We start from the raw sequence: 26511 nt of genomic DNA on the forward strand, positions 1-26511 counted from the left end.
TCATTCTAGAAATTACATTTGAAGATATTGGAGGGAAGGGAGAGAGGGAAGAGGTAGAGAAGGGAGAAGGGGAAGAGAGAGAGGGGAAGAGGGAAGAGTTAGAAAAGGGGGAGAGAGAGAGGAGAGAATAAAAGAGGGGAGAGGGCGAGAAGGAGAGCGGAAGGGAGTGTGTGTGTGTTATTTCACTGTGTGTTATTTCAGTGTGTGCGTGTTTTATTTCAGTGTGTGTTATTTCAGTGTGTGTGTGTGTGTTTTATTTCAGTGTGTGTTTTGTTTCAGTGTGTGTGTGTTTTGTTTCAGTGTGTGTGTGTGTTTTGTTTCAGTGTGTGTGTGTTTTATTTCAGTGTGTGTGTGTTTTATTTCAGTGTGTGTTTTGTTTCAGTGTGTGTTTTATTTCAGTGTGTGTGTGTTTTGTTTGTGTGTGTTTTATTTCAGTGTGTGTGTTTTGTTTCAGTGTGTGTTTTATTTCAGTGTGTGTGTGTTTTGTTTGTGTGTGTTTTATTTCAGTGTGTGTGTGTGTGTTTTATTTCAGTGTGTGTTTTATTTCAGTGTGTGTGTGTTTTGTTTCAGTGTGTGTTTTGTTTCAGTGTGTGTTTTATTTCAGTGTGTGTGTGTTTTGTTTGTGTGTGTTTTATTTCAGTGTGTGTGTGTGTGTGTGTTTTATTTCAGTGTGTGTTTTATTTCAGTGTGTGTGTGTGTTTTGTTTCAGTGTGTGTTTTATTTCAGTGTGTGTGTGTGTGTTTTATTTCAGTGTGTGTTATTTCAGTGTGTGTGTTTTATTTCAGTGTGTGTTTTATTTCAGTGTGTGTGTGTGTGTGTTTTATTTCAGTGTGTGTGTGTTTTGTTTCAGTGTGTGTGTGTGTGTTATTTCACTGTGTGTGTGTGTGTGTTTTATTTCATTGCGTGTGCTTTCTATTCCAGTGTGTGTATTTCAGTTAATCTCCAGTCTTCTCCCTCACAGTAACCTTGTGTTTCATTTCTCTTTCAAACCCAGGCCTGCTAACGACACCAAATCTAATTCCACTACCTCAGCAAAACCAGGGGGGGCTCCTGTCCCCCCCTCCCAGACTCAGCCTCCCCACACAGGTAAGAGAGCGCAGAGGGGAGAGGGACACCAGGGATCTCAGCAGAGTCCACTAGGGAACGGTGCATGGATGAACCCTGATCTCTTTACATCTTCACTGCCCAGGGTGTGTTCCCATACACTTTCCAACCCCTATTTTCTCACTGTCAAATATATTGGACACTGGGCAGCAAAGAGATAAAGAGTAACGCAGGCTGGATCAGCCAGAGTGCCATCATGCGGTGAGCTGCCTCTCGCACGCAGGTTCTGTGTTGCTGGCAGTACACTAGATGTGCAGTAGATGGCGCTGGGAGATGACGGTACTTTAAAAAGCAGCGCGGTACGGCTCTGAATCTTCAGTTCATCTCAACTAATGTCGTCTTCTTCTTCTTCTTCTTCTTCTTCCTGTTTAGAGTCCCTTTGTTTATCTGTTTCACTCTCAGAAGTGTAGACCCTCCTGTGGCTCTGTAGAGCTCTCAGAATCACAGCTGGTACACCAGAACCATTAACCTCTCTCCCTCCCCTCTCTCCCAGCAGCACGCTCACAGCCAGGTCAGTAAGTGTGCGGAGAGCCAGTCCTCCTCCGGGGGCCACAATGAGGAGCCCAGCGACCTGGAGGAGCTCGAGCAGTTCGCTCGCACCTTCAAACAGCGGCGCATCAAACTGGGCTTCACTCAGGTACTGGGATCAGAGAGAGAAAGAGAAACTGAGATACACTGAGATACACACTGAGACACACACAGAGATACACACACTGATACACTGAGACACACACACTGAGACACACACACTGATACACTGAGATGCACACTGAGACACACACACTGATACACTGAGACACACACACTGATACACTGAGATGCACACTGAGACACACACACGGATACACTGAGATACACACTGAGACATGCACACTGAGACACTGAGATACAAACTGAGACACACACAGTGAGACACACACAGTGAGATACACTGAGATACACTGACACACACACACACTGTATCAAACTGGGCTTCACTCAGGTACTGAGATACACAGAGGCACACGCACAGCAGAGGGAGGGGTGTTCAGCTCTTGAAGGGTGTGTTCGCGGTGGCTCAGTGGCGGACGGGGGTTGGTTGACGTGTTTTCCCATGGTGCACTGCAGGGTGATGTGGGGCTGGCGATGGGCAAGCTGTACGGGAACGACTTCAGCCAGACGACCATCTCTCGCTTTGAAGCGCTGAACCTGAGCTTCAAGAACATGTGCAAACTGAAACCACTGCTGGAGAAGTGGCTCAACGACGCAGGTGAGACACCCTCCTCCCTCCTCTAATCCCCTCTCACTCCTCTCTAATCCCTCCATAACCCCCTCTAGTCCCTCTCTCTAACCCCTCTCCCCCTCTCTCTCTAACCCCCTTTCTCTCCCCCTCTCTCAGAGACCATGTCGATGGACACCACTCTCCCTCCCTCCCTCTCTAACCCCCTCTCTCTCCCCCTCTCTCAGAGACCATGTCGATGGACACCACTCTCCCTCCCTCCCTCTTTAACCCTCTCTCTCCCCCTCTCTCAGAGACCATGTCGATGGACACCACTCCCTCCCTCCCTCTCTAACCCCCTCTCTCTCCCCCTCTCTCAGAGACCATGTCGATGGACACCACTCTCCCGAGTCCCAATCACCTCAGCAGCCCCCCGCTGTGTGGGTTCGAGGGGCTGCCCGGCCGTCGCAGGAAGAAGCGCACCAGCATCGAGACCAACGTCCGCGTGGCCTTAGAGAGGGCCTTTATAGCGGTGAGGGAGCCAGCGAGTGTGTGTGTGTGTGTTTGAGTCAGTGTCTGTGTCAGTGTGTGTGTCTCATGGTTTTGACTGTGCCCCTCTCTCCCCCCTCTCTCTCTCTGTCTCTGTCTCTGTCTCTGTCTCTCTCTCTCTCTCTCTCTCCGTCTTGCTCTCTGTCTCTCAGAATCAGAAGCCGACCTCCGAGGAGATCCTGCTGATGGCAGAGCAGCTCACGATGGAGAAGGAGGTGATCCGCGTGTGGTTCTGCAACCGGCGCCAGAAAGAGAAGCGCATCAACCCAGCCAGCGCCACCCCTCCCCTCCCCAGCCAGCCAGCCACCCCGCACAAACCCCCCTGCTACAGCCCGCACATGGTACGATCCACCCTAACCCTACCCCCCTGCTACAGCCTGCACATGGTACGATCCACCCCAACCGTACCCCATTGCTACAGCCCGCACATGGTACGATCCACCCCTAACCCTACCCCCCTGCTGGAGTCTGCACATGATATGATCCACCCCTAACCCTAACCCCCTGCTACAGCCCGCACATGGTACGATCCCCCCAAACCCTACCCCTCCTGCTGCATCCCACACATGGTACAAGCCCTTTATATAAATGCTACCTGCCTTTACAGTAATTACAGCATTTTGCCACCAGGGGGGCATGTGTGCACTGTTAAAAACAACCTACAATTCAGTTCAAAGAGGAATCACAATTACTGTGCCCTGGTAAAAGCACAGCACAGTGTAGTAAAGCACAGAGAAGATAATGAACCAGCCCCCTTGAAAGACAGCAAACTGTAACTTCAACACACACAGACCCACACACACACACACACAGACACACACAGACACACACAGACACACTTGCTGTTTTTATTAAAATCCGGCTTTGCCTTTCTTCTGTTTCAGATTTCCAGCCATGGATTGTCACAGGCTGTCAGCAGCCTCAGCACAACAGGTAGGGGGCACTCTCTCCTCTCACCACAATACCACTCCCTCCCCTCCCCTCCCCCTGCTAGTAACCAGTAATTGAACTGGAAGCAATTCATGCAGGTTTCTCTGTGTATGTAACCCTCTCACTTTTGTCTCTCCTCCTCTCTCCTTCTTTCAGTGACTACAATGTCTTCGGGTATGGGCTCTTTAGCTCAGAGTGTGATTAGCTCAGCCCCCTCTCCTGTGACTCCTCCCCCAAACAGCAACAACAGCACAAGCATCAGCCCCCACAGCCACAACCCCCTGGGCCTGCCGGGCATGAACCCCAACACAGGGTGAGTTACACCAGCACTGACACACACTGCCACACTGATACTGAGACACACTGAGCCCTGGTCTCTGTGTGTCTGCTTGTGTGAGTCTGGGAGCCCTGGTCTCTGTGTGTCTGCTTGTGTGAGTCTGGGAGCCCTGGTCTCTGTGTGTCTGCTTGTGTGAGTCTGGGAGCCCTGGTCTCTGTGTGTCTGCTTGTGTGAGTCTGGGAGCCCTGGTCTCTGTGTCTGCTTGTGTGAGTCTGGGAGCCCTGGTCTCTGTGTGTCTGCTTGTGTGAGTCTGGGAGCCCTGGTCTCTGTGTGTCTGCTTGTGTGAGTCTGGGAGTCCTGGTCTCTGTGTCTGCTTGTGTGAGTCTGGGAGCCCTGGTCTCTGTGTGTCTGCTTGTGTGAGTCTGGGAGCCCTGGTCTCTGTGTGTCTGCTTGTGTGAGTCTGGGAGTCCTGGTCTCTGTGTCTGCTTGTGTGAGTCTGGGAGCCCTGGTCTCTGTGTGTCTGCTTGTGTGAGTCTGGGAGCCCTGGTCTCTGTGTGTCTGCTTGTGTGAGTCTGGGAGCCCCGGTCTCTGTGTGTCTGCTTGTGTGAGTCTGGGAGCCCTGGTCTCTGTGTGTCTGCTTGTGTGAGTCTGGGAGCCCTGGTCTCTGTGTGTCTGCTTGTGTGAGTCTGGGAGCCCTGGTCTCTGTGTGTCTGCTTGTGTGAGTCTGGGAGCCCCGGTCACAGCGCCTGTGTGTGTCTGCTTGTGTGAGTCTGGGAGCCCTGGTCTCTGTGTGTCTGCTTGTGTGAGTCTGGGAGCCCTGGTCTCTGTGTGTCTGCTTGTGTGAGTCTGGGAGCCCTGGTCTCTGTGTCTGCTTGTGTGAGTCTGGGAGCCCTGGTCTCTGTGTGTCTGCTTGTGTGAGTCTGGGAGCCCTGGTCTGTGTCTGCTTGCGTGAGTCTGGGAGCCCCGGTCACAGCGCCTCTGTGTGTCTGCTTGTGTCTTTTACCTGCAGGAGCACAATGTTGGGTGTCAATGCAGGGATAAACCAAGCCCTAATGGCTAACAACCCCCTGGCCACCATACAAGGTTTGTGGAGAAAAAAACCAAAACCATACCGTGTGCCATCTCCCATAAACCATTTCACCCCCTTAGAAAAGTTTACCGCAGTAAATTTGTAGTTTTTTCAGCCCCATGCTTTACCCATGAGTTTACTATGCATTGTACCTTTAGTTGACTGTGGTTTTAGCATGCTTCATCATGTGCTTTACTGTGCTTTCACTGTGCTTTATTACACTGTGCTGTGCTTTTACTATATGGACGTTTTATAAGGGTTAGTTTGCCATTCTTTGTGAAAAAAGTTTCATTCAGTATTTCTAAATCAATTCAAGACATTGAGAAAGACTTCTAGTCGCAACGCTGGTCAGTTAATGTATTAAGTTTGTTTTAGTATTTCGTATTTCGTATTTCTAACCCTGAGTGAGAATTGTATTTTTCGATCAAACTCTAGGGCAGGTGAAAGACTTGTCTAGCGTTTATAATGCTTCAATACAGCAAGGCAGCTTACTCACAACACTCCAGCACTCAACGGACTCTCAGGGTCATTTTGCATTTGCTTGTTGGTTTAACCAGGAGATTTACCCATTGAGGCCGAGAGGCCTCGTTCACAAGGGGTCCTGAGAACATCCATAGAGAAATACAATACAAGCAACACAATAAAACGTGTGTGGTTAAAACTTCATGTCTCCTGCTTCTTGTTTCAGCCCTGGCAGCCACTGGTGGGCAGCTGTCTCTTTCCAGCCTTGACGGGAGTGCCAGCCTGGTCCTGAGCAGTGGCGCTGGCACAGCCGGCACTCAGAGCATCGTCTCCTCTCCTCTGTTCCTGAACCATGGCGGGCTGCCCCTCCTCGGCTCCAGCCCCGGCGTGGGATTGATGGCCGCAGCCGTGGCCGCCAAAGCCGCAGCCGCATCACTTCCTGCCATGAGCTCCGCCTCTTCCTGCTCCTCCACTTCCTCTGCCTCTTCCTCCAGCAGCGAGTCAGCACAGAGCCCGCCTATTCTTGGAATGGGAGGAGTCTCCGCCTCCGAAGGGGCGGGAGCTAAGGCGGAGTGAGCACGCCCCCCTCCTACTCCTCCTCCCCCCGTCGTTGGTTTCTTCAGAACTCCGCCCATTTTCATTTTCTACAGCAAAAAAAAACACCCAAAGAATTTTTTTTTTTTTTTTTTTTTTACTGTGTATTGGTTATCGGGGATAGGGCCAGCCTGAAAGTGACTTCTCAAACTAGATGGAACTCAAAGAAGGGGGCTGGCGACGTGCTGGTAAAAGAAATGGAGAATTTTCTGTTTCCGTAACGGAGAGGACTTTTAAAAGAAGACGAAAAAACCAAACACACACAAACGAATGCCAAAATTTCACACCAAAAAAAAACTAAACAAACAAATAATAGCTTTACCCAAAGGTTCTGTATATAGTCATTTCTTTGTGTTTGCTAAAAAGAAAAGAAAAAAAAACAGAGAAAGAATTATTTTTATTTTGTGTTTATGTTATTATAAATATTGTTTCTTTATTTTTTGGGTTATTATTATTATTATTATTATTATTATTATTATTATTATTATTATTATTATTATTATTATTATGTTTTTAATATATATTTTGATATAAGTCGAGGTTCAACCTCTTATTTTTTTACATCGATTTGTCATTCTTTGTTTTTTTGTTTTTTAAAGTTTAAAAAAACAAATGACAAGAAAATATATTTTATATTTATTTGCCTTTTAATTTGTGTTTTATATATATATATATATATATATATATATATATATATATATATATATATATATATATATATATATATATGAAAAATGTCTTCTTAATTATTTTTTGGTTCTTTTTATTATTTCATACATATCCCAAACAAACACAGAAGACCTCGTTGTATTAATTTTCTGCTCCTGTTGCTACTTTAAATAGTGCCTGTCGCTTCGGGATTTAAAAAAAAAAAAAAAAAAGAAGATGAAGAAAAAACCAAACCAACCCATCTCAAGACAGGAGAATACAAACCAAAAGAAAAAACCAAACCAACCCATCTCAAGACAGGAGAATACAAACCAAAAGAAAAAAAACCAAAACCAACCCATCTCAAGACAGGAGAATACAAACCAAAAGAAAAAAAAAAAAAACCAACCCATCTCAAGACAGGAGAATACAAACCAAAAGAAAAAAACAAACCAACCCATCTCAAGACAGGAGAATACAAACCAAAAGAAAAAAACAAACCAACCCATCTCAAGACAGGAGAATACAAACCAAAAGAAAAAAACAAACCAACCCATCTCAAGACAGGAGAATACAAACCAAAAGAAAAAAAAACAAACCAACCCATCTCAAGACAGGAGAATACAAACCAAAAGAAAAAAAAAAAAAACCAACCCATCTCAAGACAGGAGAATACAAACCAAAAGAAAAAAACAAACCAACCCATCTCAAGACAGGAGAATACAAACCAAAAGAAAAAAAACCAAAACCAACCCATCTCAAGACAGGAGAATACAAACCAAAAGAAAAAAACAAACCAACCCATCTCAAGACAGGAGAATACAAACCAAAAGAAAAAAAAACCAAACCAACCCATCTCAAGACAGGAGAATACAAACCAAAAGAAAAAACCAAACCAACCAAACCAAAAGAAAGAACCAAACCAACCCATCTCAAAACAGGAGAATACAAACCAAAAGAAAAAACCAAACCAAAACGACGGCATTGAACTTACAAGATTGTTTGAAAACAAGAAGAGATTCTTTTCCAATGCTGGGAAATGTGAGCGGCTATCTTCTTTCTCTGTTAAATGAATACCTCATATAAAGTATTAACTTTCTGAAGCCAGCAACCTAAATATATAGATGTGTGTATATATATATATATATATATATATATATATATATATATATATATAATATGTATGTACTGTCTATATATAACCGTGGAGAGGCAGTTTCTAAGAACGTAAGAAAGACTTTTAAAAAGACAGTTTTTTGGGGAGGTTGGCGGGGGGGGGGATACTGGCCTCTCTAGTTTCAGAGCTTTAACTGGCTTCTCGAAGAAAACTTTATTACAAAGAAAAATGTTTTTCTGTTTTTCTTTTGTTTTTTTTAAACGTGTGGGTTTGTTCGTTGTCCCGTGAACCTCGTTGGTTTTTTTTTTTTATCGTGCCGTTTTGATTTCATCTTCGGATACCAAAGCTTTCTCTAAATCGCAGAGGAGAACAATTCAGCCACGACGAAGCAATGCGAAGAGGAGAAAATATATATATATATATATATATAATAATAAGAAAGAAACAAGAAGAAACAAGGACAAAGTTCAGAGAACAAACAATAAGAAATGCGCCAAAAAAACAAATACAATACAAAAACCAAAAAGAAAAACAGCAAACCAAAAAACAAAAACAAAACAAAATGTGGGAAAGAGAAACGGATCTCTAACTCCAACAATTTTTTTTTTTTTTTTAATATATATTCCTTTTGTTTAGGGAATATTTGATTGACCTCAGAATTTCTTCTTCAGTGTTGCTTTCCTTAGTTGTGCTATAGATAGCCTATCAGGTGGTTGGAAAATACTGTGAAACTTTAGCATTTCAAGTTTTAGATTTAAGGAAAACGAAAAGAAAAGGGTGAAAAAAACCCACACACACATCATAAAAGCTTTAGCATGCCTGCCGGCTTGAGGTTGGGTGTGAATTGTTTTGACAACAAGGGTGTGGTTTGGAGGGGTGCCTGTGTGTGTGTGTGTGTGTGTGTGTGTGTTTGAGGGAGGGTCTGTCTCCCTTTACCACCACACACACCCCCCCCCCTCCCCTACCCCAATACCATGGCCTCCCTCCTCCTCTCGCTATCTGTTTTTTTGTGGGGGAAAAAAACACAACAAAAAAACAGGTTCTTTTGAAACGAAGGAAGAAAAAAAACAAGAAAACTTCTGAACATACTTTAGACGGAATGTAACTGTTTAGTGGTTCTGCTTAGTTTTTATAGAAAGAATCTGTGTTCTTCTCTGCTTATATTGCTAATGTAACAAAAAAACTTTGTTGTTGATGATGATGATGATGATGATGATGATGATGATGATGATGACTTGATTTTAGACCAAAAATATAACTGTCTCTCTTTTTTTTTTGTTTTTTGTTTTTTGTTTTTTAACCATGCGGTGGAGGCAACAAACCAAAAAACTAAACACACACACAAAAAAAATAAAAAAACGAGAAGAGCTTGAAAAAAAAAACTACCGGGGAGCAAATAATAATAATAATAATAATAATAATAATAATAATAATAATAATAATACGTCCTTTTGATGTTGAAACACCAAAACAAATATACAAACAACTGTTGGTTTAGTATTAATATTTGCAGTGTATTTATCAGTCCTTTTACAGTTGTGTATCATCACTTACTTCTAATTTGTGACAAACGCAGACTGAATTACCTTGTGCTGGTTAGTTAAACCCAGGGCAGAATTTACACCAAGCGGTGGCGTGGCTGTGGTTTATAAACGGCCACAATTTCACAGCTAGGCCCGACTGAAAGCCCCGTTGCTTCTCGCTCTTCAAACTCCCTGCCCCACCCTCCTCCACACATTTTGGCCGGATATTCTTGCCTGCCATAGCATAATACTACAACTACATCTAATCTCACCTCCCAGAAACACACTATTGTGCTTCACACCAAAAGAAAAAAACAACATTTCAGTAATATCCGAAACCGCCGTGAGCAGACGTTCCTTCGTTAACGTTTATTAACTGTCTGGGATGTAGGCTACAGTAACAGATAATAAAAAGGCTGCTTCTGCATTCTTCCAGTACGTTGTCGCTATAGATAACAGAAACAAAAGGGTCGAAAAAACCAAACACTTTGTGTGAGAGTTGAGCGAGGGAACTACGCCTAACGACCAAAGCCTGGCCCCACTGTTTACGAATAAAAAGCTTTACACAGCTATGAAACCAAAAATAAATAAACACTTGCTGTAGCCACTACCTCTGCTGCTGCGAGCGAGCGGCCTCGGCGTTGCTGAATGACTTCGTCCGCTGGTCAGCTAGCTAGCTGCCCCGGGCCCCCATCCCCGCTCGGTACTGCTTGACTGCTCCAAAATATTTAGATTTTATTTTATTTTTTTCCGATGCCCACCGCGGGAACGCGTGTGTGAGAGAGACAGTCCATCATATATATATACCTCATGTACTTTAAACCAAATAGAAGAATGCTTTAAAAAAAATGGGACGCTTGAGGATAGGGGGGTGGGGGTGGACAGGCGGCAGAATTCAGCAAGGAGCGCGACAGGTTACTGATTTGATGTGGTGGGGGGGGGGCGGCGGGGGGGGGGGGGGGTGTAAGAGGTCAGGGTGTGAATTTAAGACATGCTTACTCCTAAATGTTTGTCTGTTTCCTTCGTTTGTTTTTTAGTAAATGTTTTATGTTTTCTATTTAACAGCGGCACACAAATGTTATTATTATTATTTATTTATTTATTTATTATTATTAGTAGTAGTAGTAGTAGTCGTAGTAGTAGTAGTAGTATATTTTGGTCAAACAAATCTAGTAACATTTCACACCCTGACATTCTTCTGTAAAAAGTGACGCTGAAAAAGTTTTTCAAAAATATAAAAATGTGTTGTTTTAATAAGAAGCAGAACCGCCCTTGCTTTGCCTCGAGCCCGACCTGCGCCACCCGCCCAGCCCGCCCTCGCGCGTTGGGATTTGAAAAATAACCGCCTCCAAAGCTCAACCGCCAGGCAATCACCTCGCGAGACATACTGTATACTGCTAGCGCCGTGCAGGGCTTCCCTCAGACCGACAGAGGAGGACAAGAGGAAAAACAACGACATCAAAACCACAGTTAGGGTTTACTTTTATAAATACTGTGTTATAGTTTGCTCTTCCAGATACAGTATAAGCAGTTATATGATATTGCTAAATACCCGAAGCAGGGTTTGACATTGTTAACGGTGTTTGTTTTGTTTTGCTGGTGAGGGTAATTTTTACTTTGGTCTGCCAACATGAAATATTACTGCTGCTAGTACATTTTTTTTTCTTTGTTTATCTTTTTATAAATAATTTTAACAGCTGTGGTTTGGAAACTTAATAATAATAACAATAATATCATGCTACAATAATAATAATAATAATAATAATAATAATAATAATAATTGGGGCATGGAGCTTGTTCAATTGACCATTGATTTAATTGTGTGTTTAAATGAGCATGGATTTTTAATTACAAAATTGTCACTATTAGATAATATAATGCCGATAGTAAGTATTTCAGTAGTGGAATTTAATTTCCTTAGGGAAAAAAACAGACGGCAGGGTTTAAAAGGGTGGTGGTGGGGGGGGGGGGGGGGGGGGATTTAAAACAAAAACAGTTTTTATTATTATTATTATTATTATTATTATTATTATTATTATTGAGTCTTTAAAAAATACAGCCAGACAATTCTAGTATTTAATTGGTTGGGGGTTCGCATACCTCCGATTCTCTTCATCTGGTTAACGCCGGGAAGTTGATGTGAAGCCGCCGCCATTTAGGCTCTGGCTCCGGAGTTCCAGACATGAAGCGCTAGACCGAGGGGAGCCAAAATGGCGGATGTAGGGCTGCAGTTTACTAAGAATAAAAATAACAAAGTGGCGCCTGGCGGTGCTTACCAAGCAGGTCTCCTCCTATCGGGGACGGCAGGGCAGTGCGGGTGATTGCAGGCTTTTTTGACTGAAGTGGGGGGGTGGGGGCTATCTCTCAATGCTGGGTGGTTGGGATCTGTGTACCCCCGGGGAGGAGGAGGAGGAGGGGCTTCAGGGGTGACATCATTAGTCCGGCCCCGCCCAAAGAAATCTCAATTTTTTATTTTCATTTTTTTTTTTACTTTCTTTGGAAAAAAGCACCTTCTTCTTGATTTTCGTTCTCTGAAAATGATGCTAACAGCTGTACCAAGATCTTCACACATCGGTTAAACACTGTACGTTTTGGGTGGGCTGTGGGGGTATTTGCACTGCCTTTGAAAGGCCAGTACATACAAATACTTTTTTTTTTGTTTGATTCTTTGATTATTTGTGTTTGTTTTAATGTAAAACGACCCGCACTTTCTTGATATGTTATATATTTTGTAAAGATGGGACCGGCATGCTCTGCCTGTTTAGCGTCTGGGGTATAGTTCGAAGAACGACATTAAGAAGAAGATGAATATATTGATGTATTGAAAGCAGTTTGTTAAGCTTTTGATTTCCACTGAAAGAAACCTGTGTGATGCCAAAGTATTGTAAATAAATCTTATCAGCGGGAGACAGAAGTTTAAAAAAAAAATGCTTATTTTAATCAATTCGACTATTATTATTATTATTATTATTATTATTATTATTATTATTATTATTATTATTATTATTTTCAAAATCATAACCATGTAAACGAAGAGGTATATTCCGTTTATTTTTTATTATTATTTTTTTTTAGTTAGCAATGGGATCATTTCCTCTTCTCGACAGAGTTTTCCAGTTAGAGGGTCTCTAAGGGAAGTTGAGGAGAGAGCGGCAGGGCGGTTAGGAGCTCCGTTCTGCACCGTGTCGCCCATCTTGGCTCAGTGATTTCCATTGAGCTGAGACTCTGTGCCGGTGCCGCAATGGCGTCTCCTAAACACCAGCGCCGGCTGTGGCTTCGTTGCTGCTGCATGCTGCAGACTGGAGCCTGCGTCGTTACTCTCTCCGCCTCTTCCTGGGGCTGGTTGCGTAAAACACTGTGAGTATAAGTTTAACACTTAAGGGTACGTGTCCCTTTCACTAGAGTACTGACTTAAATGTGTTAGCCTGCACCGCACTGCAGCCTCACGGAGCTCTGGGGGGGTCATGTAACTGGTTAAGGTCTTTCAAAGCGGCTCTTCACCTCAGGGTGGAGGGCTGCCATGGTGCCCAGGCCACAAACTGTCACTCTCTCTCTCTCTCTGAGTTTTCAGCGAGCCTCTACTGGAAAGCGCTTTCACTCATTTCATTGGGATTGGTTATTATTATTATTTTATTTGAATTGTATTGTTTATTTATTTATGATTGCATTTATTAACCTTACTTCAGAAGAACAGAGAGAGATGTATTTTTGGGAGCCCTTTTCCTCCTCCTCGTTCTCCTTCACCCCACCCCCCCCTGTGCTTTTTACTATACAGCTTGAATCCAAAGGAAAAACCAAGAGAATAAAGTTAGTACATTTACAAAAAGAGAATAAACCAAAGAATCTCATTTACTACTCTGGACTGGAAACACACTCACACTCCCTCACAACGCCGCTACCTGTCTGCTTTCTCGTGTTTAAACAGCAGTTACCCAGCATGGGGAACTTTGACCTCAGCAATCCAAAGCGAACAAAAAAAAAAAAAAGAAAGAAATAAAATGTATATTTTTAATGATTTGTCACTGGAAAATTTTAGCTTCTCGTAAATATGATGATGATAATAATACTACTACTACTACTAATGATAATGATAATATTCCTAAACTTGTACATTTGTTCTTTAGCTTTATTTGTGTTGCCAATTTATTTTTTCCATTTCGATTTTGAGGGAAAACGAAAAAAAATATTAATAGTACAATAAAAACAATTTAGCATTAGGAAATATAGGACATGTTTGTTTGTTTTTTTTGTCGTCGTCTATATCTTTTCTATATGTCTCTTTGTAAAAAAAAAAAAAAACAGAAAAAAAAATCTGTAATTTGTGGGGGAATAATAATACAATAAAACAAGATTTCTGTTGTCACTTGTAGCCTTTACCCCTTCGAACTGAATCGTGTGAAGATGTGTAAGTGGGGGGGTCTGACTACTGCATCAACTGATATCCAGGGTGCGTCACTTTGCAATTTATAACATGGGCGAAGTCAAGTCTGTTTTAAAAGTGGGGAAGGTTTTGATTTAGGGGCGGTGGTGGGGTTACTCAGGAATAGTCCAGTTCTCATTGGAGGGAAAGGGGAGGGAGGGAGGAGGCTGTGGTTTCAACAAAGGGGCTGCTGTGATTCAGACGTCGTCAGCTTTATCTCCACGCCTCCTAGGGGCTTTAAACAACGAACCGAGGAGTTTAAAAAGATTCCAAGAGCATGTATCCAATCACAGCAGTGCCTCTGTGGAATCCACACCTCCTCGTCACGCCCTCCTGTGGGAGATGTCTAGATTAGTGTTGATTGGGGGGGGGGGGGCTCCAGAGTGGCGCATCCGGTGTGCAGGGTGAGCCCAATAGCCTGGACGTCGCCGGTTCCAGTCCAGGCCACTCCACTGCTGACCGTGGACGGGAGCTCCCAGGGGGCGGGGCACAATTGGCTGAGCACCACCCGGGGGGGGTCCTTGGCTCACCGCGCACCAGTGATCCCTGTAGTCTGGCCGGGCGCCTGCGGGCTGCCCAGGGCTGCGTTGTCCTCTGACGCTGTAGCTCTGAGGTGGCTGCATGGTGGGCCTGCAGTGTGAAAAGAAGCGGTCGGCTGATGGCACACACTTCGGAGGACAGGGGGTGGTAGCGGTGAGCTGAGCCCAAAAATAATTGGATATAACAAATTGGGAGAAAATAATAAAATAATTGGCAATTACTAAATTTAAAAAAATAAAAAAATAAATTAGTGTTAATTTTTTTTTCTGTAATGAATGATCATATAGGAAAATCTTTGCTGTATTATTAAAATGAACACTTCTCGTTATTATTATTATTGTTATAAAGAATAGCTGTCACGATGTAAGATGGTGCAGTGTCAACCCCCCCCCCCCCTGCCCTGTATGTGTGTACATGTTGCTGGGTTTCATTAAAACCAGGGAGATCGTTTTAATAACTAAACCATCGTCAAACGTTGTTTCTTTTTAACTAGACTGAAAGTCTGGACGCATGTACAAGAAAAGAACAACAAAGGAACAAAATCCACAAAGATCTAACCATGTCTTCCCTCCAAGCACCCCCACTGTTAACCTGCCCCCTGCAACACTCTGCCCCCTAGTGGATGCAAGAAATACATCAGTAATAGATCCCACTTTAAAAAGTGACACTAATATACATCCACTAGGGGGCAGAGTGTTGCAGGGGGCAGGTTAACAGTTAAACTCTGGTGTGCTTGGAGGGAAGACATGCTTGAGAGCTCTACACGGGCCACAGGATATGACGACTGAAATGTACAGAAACATGTTTTTAGTCTGGGTTAAGAAAATAAATGTTTATTTATTTATTCATGTATGTAATTTATTTATTTCACTTATTTGTTATTTGAACACACAGAAATCATGTAAGGGGGACGGTACTGTAAGTTTCAATGTGAAATGTTGTTTTGCTTGGTTTAAAAAATATATATATTAAAGTTAAATTGTGCTACCAGAGGAACAGCACGTTAATAAATTTGATGACACTAAAAAAAAAAAAAATGTGCAAATTAAAATAAAAAAAAAATCTGAATGGTGATTTTTATATTAAAAAATCTCAAATGTTTAAAATATTGTCTGTGGGCTAAAGCCTCCATCCTTCTTAACTTAATCTGAAGCGCTTGATCCAAACTTTCAATTCCAAAAGAATGCACCAGCCCAAGACATTAAACATAGAAACAATGTCTTCTTGAGTTTAGTAATTGAGTGTCACAGGACTTGCTGCATTGTTGTCTGGAATTCAGTCTAAACCAACGTGTGTGACACTACAAAGGGTTTATGAGGTCTGTTTCCCTCCCTCCCTCCCTCCCTCCCTCCCTCTTTGATTTTATTTTGTGTTTCTCTCTTTCTGTCCCTCTGCCTGTGTGATTAAGACTATCTCTCTCTTCCCTTCCTTGTAGTAGCAGGTTTAGCCGATCAGTGTATTTATCTTAAAAAAAAAAAAAACAGAAAACAACAAAAAAAACTGCTTGTTCATTGTATAGTGTCGTTCTTTTAAAAAGTCATTTTTGTAACTGAAAGTGTTTCATTCATCCAAATAAAAAAAAAATAAAAAAAAAACTGTACAGATAAAATATTTATTTTTGCTTCTTTGTGTCAGTGATTTTCCATGGAAATGCAGACCAACAGCGGCACTTGGTGATGGTTCTGTATTATACTGCGCGGCAATGGGTGGTACGAGTACAGGGCAGCAACAATGGGATGAGGCTGGTAGAATGGGACCGCAGTGTGCTAACTACACCCTTCCCCAGTGATCTTCAGTGGCAGTGCAGGCAGGCAGAGTGGCACCATATGGAGGAACGGACGGGTAAAACATGTTTTTATTTGTATTACTTGAAATGATGGAAGAAAACAAACACAGCACTCTCTCTGTGTTAAACATGTTTTATTGTTATTTCAGTATTACAGTAAGAAATATTGCACATGACCAACAAGTTTCGATCAGTCACCGGTACTTGTGTATATATATATATATATATATATATATATATATATATATCTGCAAATACATCAGATTTATATATATATATAAAATACAAACAACAAATATCATGAACCCAGGAAGCGAGTTCCAGAACCACCATCCATAACTGTAGAACACTCCGCAGCGCTGAATTCAAAGCGGTACAAATCCCATGACGAGCGTTCCCACTGCAAGTCTTTAATAGAAATACTGAAAGAAACTCAGTAAACTGAATGACAGACATTTTCAACGAGAAGGCTTTCTCAGCGTCACAGAAGTGTCGATCAGGAGTCTTCAATTTGAGTTCTGGTCGAAAGGCTTGTCATTGAATTTATTATTATTTTTTTTTGTATTTCTAGTCACAGGAATGATATATATATATATATATTTTTACACACACATTTTTATGTACTGGATTTCTTTTTTTTTGATATTTATATAAAAGTTCACTATTATAATACCCTAGTAGTTGGCTTCATCTATTAGTATTATTGTGATTATTATTAGTAGTCTTTTTTAGTTTGGCAGCGGGTAAGTAGAATATTTTAATAAAGTGCTAGTGGAGTGTCGCTCAGTCACCTTAAGATCTGTTACAATAATAATAATAATAATAATTATTGTGTGGTTTTTTAGGTTTGCCAGGGGTAAGTATAATATTTAAAGGGCTAGGGGTGTAGTTCAGTCTGTTACAACTCTGACAGTCTAGAAATGTAGGGCAAGTGATTCAAATGGAATGAATAAATACAGACGCCAAAAAAAAAAAAAACTTGAAATGGTTGCAGGTAACAAATAACAGGCTCTAGGAAGTGATTAATTTTATTTATTTTGTTTTCCAAAAAATCTATAAAATGAAGTTTGATATTTGTGAAAGTGTTCTTGACTGTTCTTCAACAGCCCCGAGCAGTTTCAAGTATCAAACTTGACTTTCATCATAAAAAAACCAAAAAAAACAACCTTCCCACCTTCATGCTGAAGTGACTTTAAGAAAATATTTATTAATCTTTTTTTTAAAATGTTGTTTTTTTTAATATATATATATATATACAGATATTTAGATATATAGTGATATAGCACAGTCAAATCAATACCTTACTGTGTGTGTCTTCAAAATTAATTGTAACAGACATTATTATTATTATTATTACTACTACGCTTTTTATTAATAATAACAATATTCCTTTCTACTTAAGAACACTTTTCATAAAAAAACAAAACACAATTATAATTTTAATGAATATGACATTATTAGCGGTGGGTGCAAACTAACAGCCAGATCAGCACAAATTAAACAGAAAAAAATACAGTAAATCCGTATTCAGCACTTTCTTACAAGTGCTCAGCTGGGTCAGTCCAGAGGGCTGTATCCTGCGTACTAACGAGGGTGGAACGAGACACTGCGACAGGGCTCCTTGTGTGATGCACCATGCAATAAAACAGTCTTTTAAACGATGGACCGTTTTGTTAAAAGACAAATGAAATGATTTTGGGAGAGCGTGCGTTCATAGCAACTAGAAAACAAACCCTGATTCCTGGTGCTCTGCAGCGAGCCGTATTGTGCTTCTGGTCTCGCGTCACGATGCAAACGACAGATTAGGACACAGTGAATCGTTACACCCCTAGTTTAATAACATATATATCCCTCGGTAACACTTCTGAATTACATTTCTTTTTTTTTTTTTTTTTTAGAAATTTTAAAACAGTTTGCATGAACTCGATGGAGTTCAAAAGGTTGCCCTGTCAAAACTTAAAAACAAAAATAAAACAATTATGCATTATAAAATAGATACATAGTTAGAAACTTAACATGGTACAATTATACACACAGAGACTGAAGGGGGATTATTATATATATATTATACACACACACAGGGTTACTGCAGTGCTAGCAACTCAGCTGATGGTGTTCATGTACTGAATAATGTCATTTATTGTTAGTCACTGTGTACATTCATTAAAACACGCTCTCTGCAAGCGACAGTCCTGCACCCGCTGTACAGTAAGAATACAAAACAATCCAACATTGAAACAGGGAGCTCGTGTTTGTGTGCAAGTACTTGATCCTTTTCGTTTCAAAAACAACAAAGTGCAACAATTAAAAAAAAAAAAAACACAATATTAATCATTATAATACATGGTTTAAAAAAGAAAAACGACTAAAAGTTCTTGTATTAAATGTTTCATTAAAATTGTCCAATTTTTTTTTCCTCCTCTGATGCAATACCGTGGCTGTCAGTCAGTCAGGCAGGCAGTCTGTCCGTCTGTCTGTGGACTGAGTTTGTTTCTTGAATTCTAGTCCATGCAGGACTAGTTCTCCTCCCTCCACACAGTACGCAGACAGAATAACCCATTCCCCAGCTCTTGTGCGTTCCAGCCAATAGCACAAGACACATTTTGCAGCCATTGTTCATCCTAACCAATCAGAATGTGGCTTTAGCCAATGCAGCCAACCAGAGGTGTCCCTTGCGTGAAAATAAAATGTCCTTCCCAGCCAGTGAGGGAGGAGTTCCGATTGTGCAGCAGGTTTACACTCCAGCCAAATCAGGGAAAGAAATTCCTGCGGCCAATCAAGCAGCCGCTTTCTCACTGCTTTCCTCATCAGCCTAATCGAGCTCTACGAGGTCAGGCCACTGTTACAATCCAGCCAATGGCAGGTGAAAGAGGTACATCTCCCCACCCACTTTGTATCCATGTGAGCCAATCGGAGGAAGGATTCAGAGAAGCTGGCGTTTACAGGTTTCCCCCACCTCTCCACACAAACTGAAATGCAAGCTATATATTACACAGCAACAGAATACTCTCAGAATCCCAAAATAAATCCAGAGAGAGAGAGAGAGCGCTATGGTATTAAACAATGACCTGGGTGGTGGTTTTTGCAAACGTGAATAAGAAACACAAAACAGTATTTGTGTTCAATATAACAAAACTTTTGGGAATGAAGGGGTTAAGATCACAAGACAGAAAGACGTCTTCTTGTCTGCTCTCGTACAGGGATCGTTACACAAGCGAGTCTGTGTGCGTGGAGGGGGGGGGGGTTATGAGGTGTCTTTCCTATCCAAGTCAAAAAAGCCGCTTCTCATTCCTTCCTTCTCTTCCTATAATTGGCCTTCATTCCATCTATCCATCCATCACTCTGGTCTCCTTTCCTTCATCTCAACTCCTGGGAGGAGGAGGATGCTGCCCCCTGTGGTTGCTGTGGGGAAGTGCAGCCTGTCTCCCCCTCCCCTCCCTCTCCTCCCCCCCCTCCCCCCTGGGTCTCCCCTGCCTCCTGTGCAGCGTGACTCTCCACGGGCCCCTGTGTCTGTGTTTGGCTGGGGCCGGGGTTGGGGTTGGGGGTGCTGGGTGCGCTCATGTCCTGGGACCCCAGCCCGGCTCCCAGGTTCACCAGCTCCGAGGGGTTGGCTGTCTGCATGATCTTCTGCCGCACCTCCCTGATCTTCAGCTGCAGACACACCTTCGTGGGGAAGATGTCAGAGTAGCGAGCCTGGAAGGCAGCCGTGGCCTGGGCTGAGAGAGAGAGAGGGGGCGGGGGGGGATTAGTGACCTGGCAGAGAAGTCAAAATGGAAGCACGACTATCGAGTGCGACAGACAGACAGACGATTGAATTACATTGCATTTCATTCTCCACTACAAAAATACAACAAAAAAAGCTGAGAGAGACAGAGAAAGAGGCTGGCTGGGTGGAGAGACAGAGAGAGGCTGGCTGTGTGGAGAGACGGAGAGAGGCTGGCTGGGTGGAGAGACAGAGAGAGGCTGGCTGGGTGGAGAGAGAGAGAGAGAGGCTGGCTGGGTGGAGAGAGAGAGAGGCTGGGTGGAGAGAGAGAGAGGCTGGGTGGAGAGAGAGAGGCTAGCTGGGTGGAGAGAGAGAGAGAGAGGCTGGCTGGGTGGAGAGACAGAGAGAGGCTGGCTGGGTGGAGAGACAAAGAGGGGCTGGCTGGGTGGAGAGACAAAGAGGCTGGCTGGGTGGAGAGACAAAGAGAGGCTGGCTGGGTGGAGAGACAAAGAGGCTGGCTGGGTGGAGAGACAAAGAGAGGCTGGCTGGGTGGAGAGAGACAGAGAGAGGCTGGCTGGGTGGAGAGACAGAGAGGCTGGCTGGGTGGAGAGACAGAGAGGCTGGCTGGGTGGAGAGACAGAGAGGCTGGCTGGGTGGAGAGAGACAGAGAGAGGCTGGCTGGGTGGAGAGACAGAGAGAGGGCTGTACAGTTGTTCACCTGAAGGGAAGAAGCCATGCTCCTGGAACAGCTGCATGACGAGGGCTCTGCGCTGGTCCAGGGTTCGACGCAGGGAGGAGTACGGCACCTTGTCAAACTCCAGCTCCCCCAGGACATCCTCCGAGTCCGTGCCTGAGGGGGAGGGGGGGCAGGGGGTCACTGCTGGCATTGGTGTGTGTCAGTGTGTGCGTGTGGGGGGGAGGGGGTGTTTGTGTCTGTGTGTGTGTGTGTCGGGGGGGGGGGAGTGGTTACCTGGCCGGTCGAAGGTGAAGATGTCTCCCTCACACTTGGCTGCGCTCTTGGGGGTGCTCGGCTCCGAGCTGCAGCTGGATCTGCGGCGCATCTTCCGCTTAGGAGAGACGGGATCATCTGTGGAAGAGTCCAGATCTGAGTGGAGAGGAGAAGAGATTTAAAACAATTACTATTTCCTCACTCACTCTCACACACACACACACACACACACACACACACACTTTTACTGGTGGAGTTCTAGCTGTGTCACACACACACACACACACTTTTACTGGTGGAGTTCTAGCTGTGTCACACACACACACACACACACACACACACTCTCCCCCTCACCGGTGGAGTTCTTGCGTTTCTTGCGGTAGCTGCCCAGGATGGCTCGAGGAGAGGTGGCGAGAGACTGTAGGGTGGGGGAGGGGAGCACCTCCTCTGGCTTGAACTCGGGGAGCTCGGCAAAGCGCTCCTCGAAATACACGTCCGACAGGACCCTGCGGGGGGAGTGTCTTAATCATGCTCAAATTCAAATCAACGTTAGACATGACACAACCATTTACAAACACAGACGTGACTGTACAGATTACACAGCAACAGCACAAAGTGCAGCATCTCTACCTCCCTCCTCTCTATCCTTTTATCTCCCCTTCTCTAACCCCTCCATCCCTCTCTCCCCACTCACTTGTCCACAGAGTCGAATGTCTTCTTGAGGGGTGGTGGCCTCACTTTCACCTTCTTAGCGGGAGGTGGGTCACTCAGGGGGGGCAGCTTGGGGGTCTCTGCCCCCCCCACTACGGAGACAGAGGCGGAAGAAGAGGAGGAGGAGGAGGAGGGGCAGGGAGAGGAGGGAGGGGCTGCCTCAGGAACAGGGCCTCTCCATACACCCTACAGGGAGGATGGGAATGACAATAATGATTAAATGCAATTTAAATAGGGATTCTTCAGATCATCCACGTTTTCTAAACATACAATCTCTTTCTGTCAGTACCCTGTTATTTTCGTTGGTAAGCATGGTGGCAAACAGCTGCTGTGTCAATCACATTACACATTCATGTTTGCACAGCTCTGTGCTCCCAAACTCCGCTTCAGAGCCCTCAGTTAAAAGCCTGGATTTTTTAAACTATTTATTTTCATTTGTATTAGTATTTAGCATTTAATAAGATATAAAGCAACAAGTTGACCATTCCCTTAACCTAACGGAAACCACGGCTCTAAACACTGGCACACAAACCATATCCTAGTGTTCAAATTGGTTCTGTATCCCTTAAAGTACCTGCCCCCTCACCTGCTGCTGTGTCGCCCCCTCTTTGCCCCGGCAGGTTCCGCTTATTGCCCCTGCAGAGCTCCCAGCAGCCTCTATCTGCCCCTCGGGGCCGGTGCTGTTGCCCTGCTCCTCTCTCTCCCCAGCAGGATCCCACTCCTTGTGCAGTTTGGGGGGGTACCTGTCCTGGTTTTGTGGCTCCCCTCCACTATCAGGGGGGCTGGCAGCAGCAGCAGCAGCGACCCCCCCTCGAGACGACCCCCCCCCTCCGCTCTCCAGGCTGCCCACGGGGATGGAGGCCAACGTGGCTTTCACTCTCTGGGGGGGCCTGGGGGATGAGGACACGCCCCCTGAACAGAGAGGAGAAGAAACATATATTAATACATTATTATTATTATTATTATTATTATTATTATTATTATTATTATTATTACTATTACTACAAAAATATTATTATGGTTTTACAAAAAAGCATAAAGTATCCTATGATATATCTAATGTATATTATAAACACCTCCTGGTGCAATTCTGTTTGGACCAGATTGGATTTGGCATTTAATATACTTTACCAGACCTCTCTGTGCTTTACAATGCTTCCCTATGCTTTACCAGACCTCTCTGTGCTTTACAATGCTTCCCTATGCTTTACCACACCTCTCTGTGCTTTACAATGCTTCCCTATGCTTTACCAGACCTCTCTGTGCTTTACAATGCTTCCCTATGCTTTACCAGACCTCTCTGTGCTTTATAATGCTTCCCTATGCTTTACCAGACCTCTCTGTGCTTTACAATGCTTCCCTATGCTTTACCAGACCTCTCTGTGCTTTATAATGCTTCCCTATGCTTTACCAGACCTCTCTGTGCTTTACAATGCTTCCCTATGCTTTACCAGACCTCTCTGTGCTTTATAATGCTTCCCTATGCTTTACCAGACCTCTCTGTGCTTTACAATGCTTCCCTATGCTTTACCAGACCTCTCTGTGCTTTACAATGCTTACCGGTCGGAGTGCGTGTGATAGCAGTCCAGTCCATACCTGTCAGTGTCAGGGTGTTGCTGCTTGACAGTCCTGCTTGCTGTAGCTGCTGTAGTGACACTGCAGAGCCACTAGAGGTCCCCAGAGGAGCAGTGCAGTTGGCTGGCTTGTGCGTCTGCGTCTGTGTGTGCATCTGCGCAGCTTTCGGCAGGATCTGTGCCTGTGAGTGCGGCGCAGGGGAGGACACCCTGTAGACCACGTTCTGCGGCAGCGTCACCATGGGAACCACACCCCCTGCCCCCCCCGCCCCAGGAGAGGGGTAGATAGCCGTCAGCACCTGCCCCGCCACACCGGGACCGTGAGGATGGGGGGGCAACTGGGGGCAGCTGGGAGACTGGCCTGGGGCAAGGACAGGGGTCTGACCTGGAGAGAGGGGGGAGAGATAGGATTATTTTATTATGAAAATGTTTACGTATATAAATCAAAAGAATGCAGTTTGTTTGGCACCAATACGAAGAATGATTGCAAACAACCTGAAAGTACAGGGAACATGCAGGGAGCGCCGATAAACAAGAAGAGAGACGCAGGGAGCACCGATAAATAACAAGAAGAGAGACGCAGCGCTGATAAACAACAAGAAGAGAGACGCGGGGAGCGCCGATAAACAACAAGAAGAGAGACGCAGGGAGCACCGATAAACAACAAGAAGAGAGACGCGGGGAGCGCCGATAAACAACAAGAAGAGAGATGCAGGGAGCACCGATAAACAAGAAGAAGAGAGACGCGGGGAGCGCCGATAAACAACAAGAGAGACGCAGGGAGCACCGATAAACAACAAGAAGAGAGACGCGGGGAGCGGCGATAAACAACAAGAAGAGAGACGCGGGGAGTGCCGATAAACAACAAGAAGAGAGACGCAGCGCTGATAAACAACAAGAAGAGAGACGCGGGGAGCGCCGATAAACAACAAGAAGAGAGACGCGGGGAGTGCCGATAAACAAGAAGAGAGACGCGGGGAGCGGCGATAAACAAGAGGAAGAGAGACGCGGGGAGCGCCGATAAACAACAAGAAGAGAGACGCGGGGAGCGCCGATAAACAACAAGAAGAGAGACGCGGGGAGCGGCGATAAACAACAAGAAGAGAGACGCGGGGAGCGCCGATAAACAACAAGAAGAGAGACGCGGGGAGCGGCGATAAACAACAAGAAGAGAGACGCGGGGAGCGGCGATAAACAACAAGAAGAGAGACGCGGGGAGCGCCGATAAACAACAAGAGAGACGCGGGGAGCGGCGATAAACAACAAGAAGAGAGACGCGGGGAGCGCCGATAAACAACAAGAGAGACGCAGGGAGCGCCGATAAACAAGAAGAAGAGAGACGCGGGGAGCGCCGATAAACAACAAGAAGAGAGACGCGGGGAGCGGCGATAAACAACAAGAAGAGAGACGCGGGGAGCGCCGATAAACAAGAAGAGAGACGCGGGGAGCGCCGATAAACAACAAGAAGAGAGACGCGGGGAGCGGCGATAAACAACAAGAAGAGAGACGCGGGGAGCGCCGATAAACAACAAGAAGAGAGACGCGGGGAGCGCCGATAAACAACAAGAGAGACGCGGGGAGCGCCGATAAACAACAAGAAGAGAGACGCGGGGAGCGGCGATAAACAACAAGAAGAGAGACGCGGGGAGCGCCGATAAACAACAAGAAGAGAGACGCGGGGAGCGCCGATAAACAACAAGAAGAGAGACGCGGGGAGCGCCGATAAACAAGAAGAAGAGAGACGCGGGGAGCGCCGATAAACAACAAGAAGAGAGACGCGGGGAGCGCCGATAAACAACAAGAAGAGAGACGCAGCGCTGATAAACAACAAGAAGAGAGACGCAGCGCTGATAAACAACAAGAAGAGAGACGCGGGGAGCGCCGATAAACAACAAGAAGAGAGACGCGGGGAGCGCCGATAAACAACAAGAAGAGAGACGCAGCGCTGATAAACAACAAGAAGAGAGACGCAGCGCTGATAAACAACAAGAAGAGAGACGCGGGGAGCGCCGATAAACAACAAGAGAGACGCAGGGAGCGCCGATAAACAACAAGAAGAGAGACGCGGGGAGCGCCGATAAACAACAAGAAGAGAGACGCGGGGAGCGCTGATAAACAAGAAGAAGAGAGACGCGGGGAGCGCCGATAAACAACAAGAAGAGAGACGCAGCGCTGATAAACAACAAGAAGAGAGACGCAGCGCTGATAAACAACAAGAAGAGAGACGCGGGGAGCGCCGATAAACAAGAAGAAGAGAGACGCGGGGAGCGCCGATAAACAACAAGAAGAGAGACGCGGGGAGCGCCGATAAACAAGAGGAAGAGAGACGCGGGGAGCGCTGATAAACAACAAGAAGAGAGACGTGGGGAGCGCCGATAAACAACAAGGCAGATGCAGGTGGAGTTTCTTGGAGCTGCTGCTCGTGTCAGTGCTGTGCACAGGTCTCGCAGTCTTACCTGCAAGGAGAGGCTGTACCACAGTCTGTCCAGAAGGGGCAATGGCAGCAGTGAAGCCCAGAGCTCCCAGGGGGGAGGAGACATAGGTGGGGCCGGGGGAGGGGCCAGGCTGGGGGGAGGAGCTTGTCATCGACTGCACGTAGGCGATCCTGAGGGAGAAAGATTAATCGGTTGGATGATCGGCATGGATTTTATTTTGCGATACTCGATTAAACATTCAAATGGTTTCCCCCCCCACCTGGTGTTTTTCTTTACCTTGTGGCAGTGGAGGGCAGGAGATTCTTCTGGGGCTGGGAGGAGCCTGGTGACATCACTGCGGCGGTCGTCATGGAGACGGGGAAGGGGCTCCCAGCATGTATTGCTCCTGCGGGGGCCAGCTGCGACTGAACAACCGGCACTTGTGCGATCTGAATGATCTGAAAGCAAAACACACAACCAGAGAAGAGATGAACAACACAACAATACACAACCAGAAATCAACAACCTCACTACAAAACTCACACTCCGTCTCACTCACCTTGCTGGCTGGCTGTGCTCCATTCTGGATCGGCACAGAGATGGACGGAGCCACGAGGGGGAGGGGCTGTGGCTGGGCAGGGCGCATGGTTGGCATAGGAACCAGCATCTTGCCCTGGGCCTGAAGTATCGAGCCAGAGAGACAGGGCTGGTGCAGAACTGGGGAGATGGACTGAGCTGAGAGAGAGAGAGACCGGGCGTTACAGTGGAAAAAGACATCTGCCAAATAAAGAAATAATAATAACAACAACAACAGACTAAGCCGGCAGAGAGAGAATTCAAGCACCGCCCCGCCCCCTTAATCCTCCCTCTCCCTCCCCACTCTCCCACTTCCAATTCCCCTCCTGCCTCCCCTTCCAGTGCCTCTCTCTCCCTTTCAGTGTGA

General features: G+C 45.1%; 2 protein-coding genes across 9 annotated transcripts in view; one reads left to right on the forward strand and one right to left on the reverse strand.

The window, feature by feature from the left end:
- LOC117434010 (POU domain, class 2, transcription factor 2) overlaps positions 1-6281 on the forward strand; it is a 75638-nt gene extending 69357 nt beyond the window's left edge. For 5 of the 7 annotated variants that reach the window (XM_059008927.1, XM_059008929.1, XM_059008924.1 and 2 more), the window contains 9 exons: positions 995-1086; positions 1598-1741; positions 2212-2353; positions 2683-2834; positions 3004-3192; positions 3736-3784; positions 3938-4094; positions 5068-5141; positions 5816-6281. In XM_059008927.1, the coding sequence (XP_058864910.1) occupies positions 995-1086; positions 1598-1741; positions 2212-2353; positions 2683-2834; positions 3004-3192; positions 3736-3784; positions 3938-4094; positions 5068-5141; positions 5816-6165 (1349 nt within the window). In that variant the 3' untranslated portion in view covers positions 6166-6281. The remainder of the gene's footprint in view (positions 1-994; positions 1087-1597; positions 1742-2211; positions 2354-2682; positions 2835-3003; positions 3193-3735; positions 3785-3937; positions 4095-5067; positions 5142-5815) is intronic. The other 2 variants (XM_059008925.1, XM_059008930.1) reach the window with 2 other exon arrangements.
- Positions 6282-18091: 11810 nt separating this feature from the next.
- LOC117964827 (protein capicua homolog) overlaps positions 18092-26511 on the reverse strand; it is a 39372-nt gene continuing 30952 nt past the window's right edge. Inside the window, exons 13-22 of one of the 2 annotated variants that reach the window (XM_059008922.1) lie at positions 26128-26303; positions 25866-26026; positions 25611-25759; positions 23141-23539; positions 22167-22492; positions 21564-21766; positions 21224-21375; positions 20891-21025; positions 20639-20770; positions 18092-19933 (exon numbers count right to left, since the gene is read on the reverse strand). In XM_059008922.1, coding sequence (XP_058864905.1) covers positions 19575-19933; positions 20639-20770; positions 20891-21025; positions 21224-21375; positions 21564-21766; positions 22167-22492; positions 23141-23539; positions 25611-25759; positions 25866-26026; positions 26128-26303 — 2192 coding nt within the window. In that variant the 3' untranslated portion in view covers positions 18092-19574. The remainder of the gene's footprint in view (positions 19934-20638; positions 20771-20890; positions 21026-21223; positions 21376-21563; positions 21767-22166; positions 22493-23140; positions 23540-25610; positions 25760-25865; positions 26027-26127; positions 26304-26511) is intronic. The other variant, XM_059008923.1, reaches the window with a different exon arrangement.

The sequence above is a fragment of the Acipenser ruthenus genome, chromosome 38 (genome assembly GCF_902713425.1).
Source record: "Acipenser ruthenus chromosome 38, fAciRut3.2 maternal haplotype, whole genome shotgun sequence".
Classification (NCBI taxonomy): Eukaryota; Metazoa; Chordata; class Actinopteri; order Acipenseriformes; family Acipenseridae; genus Acipenser; species Acipenser ruthenus.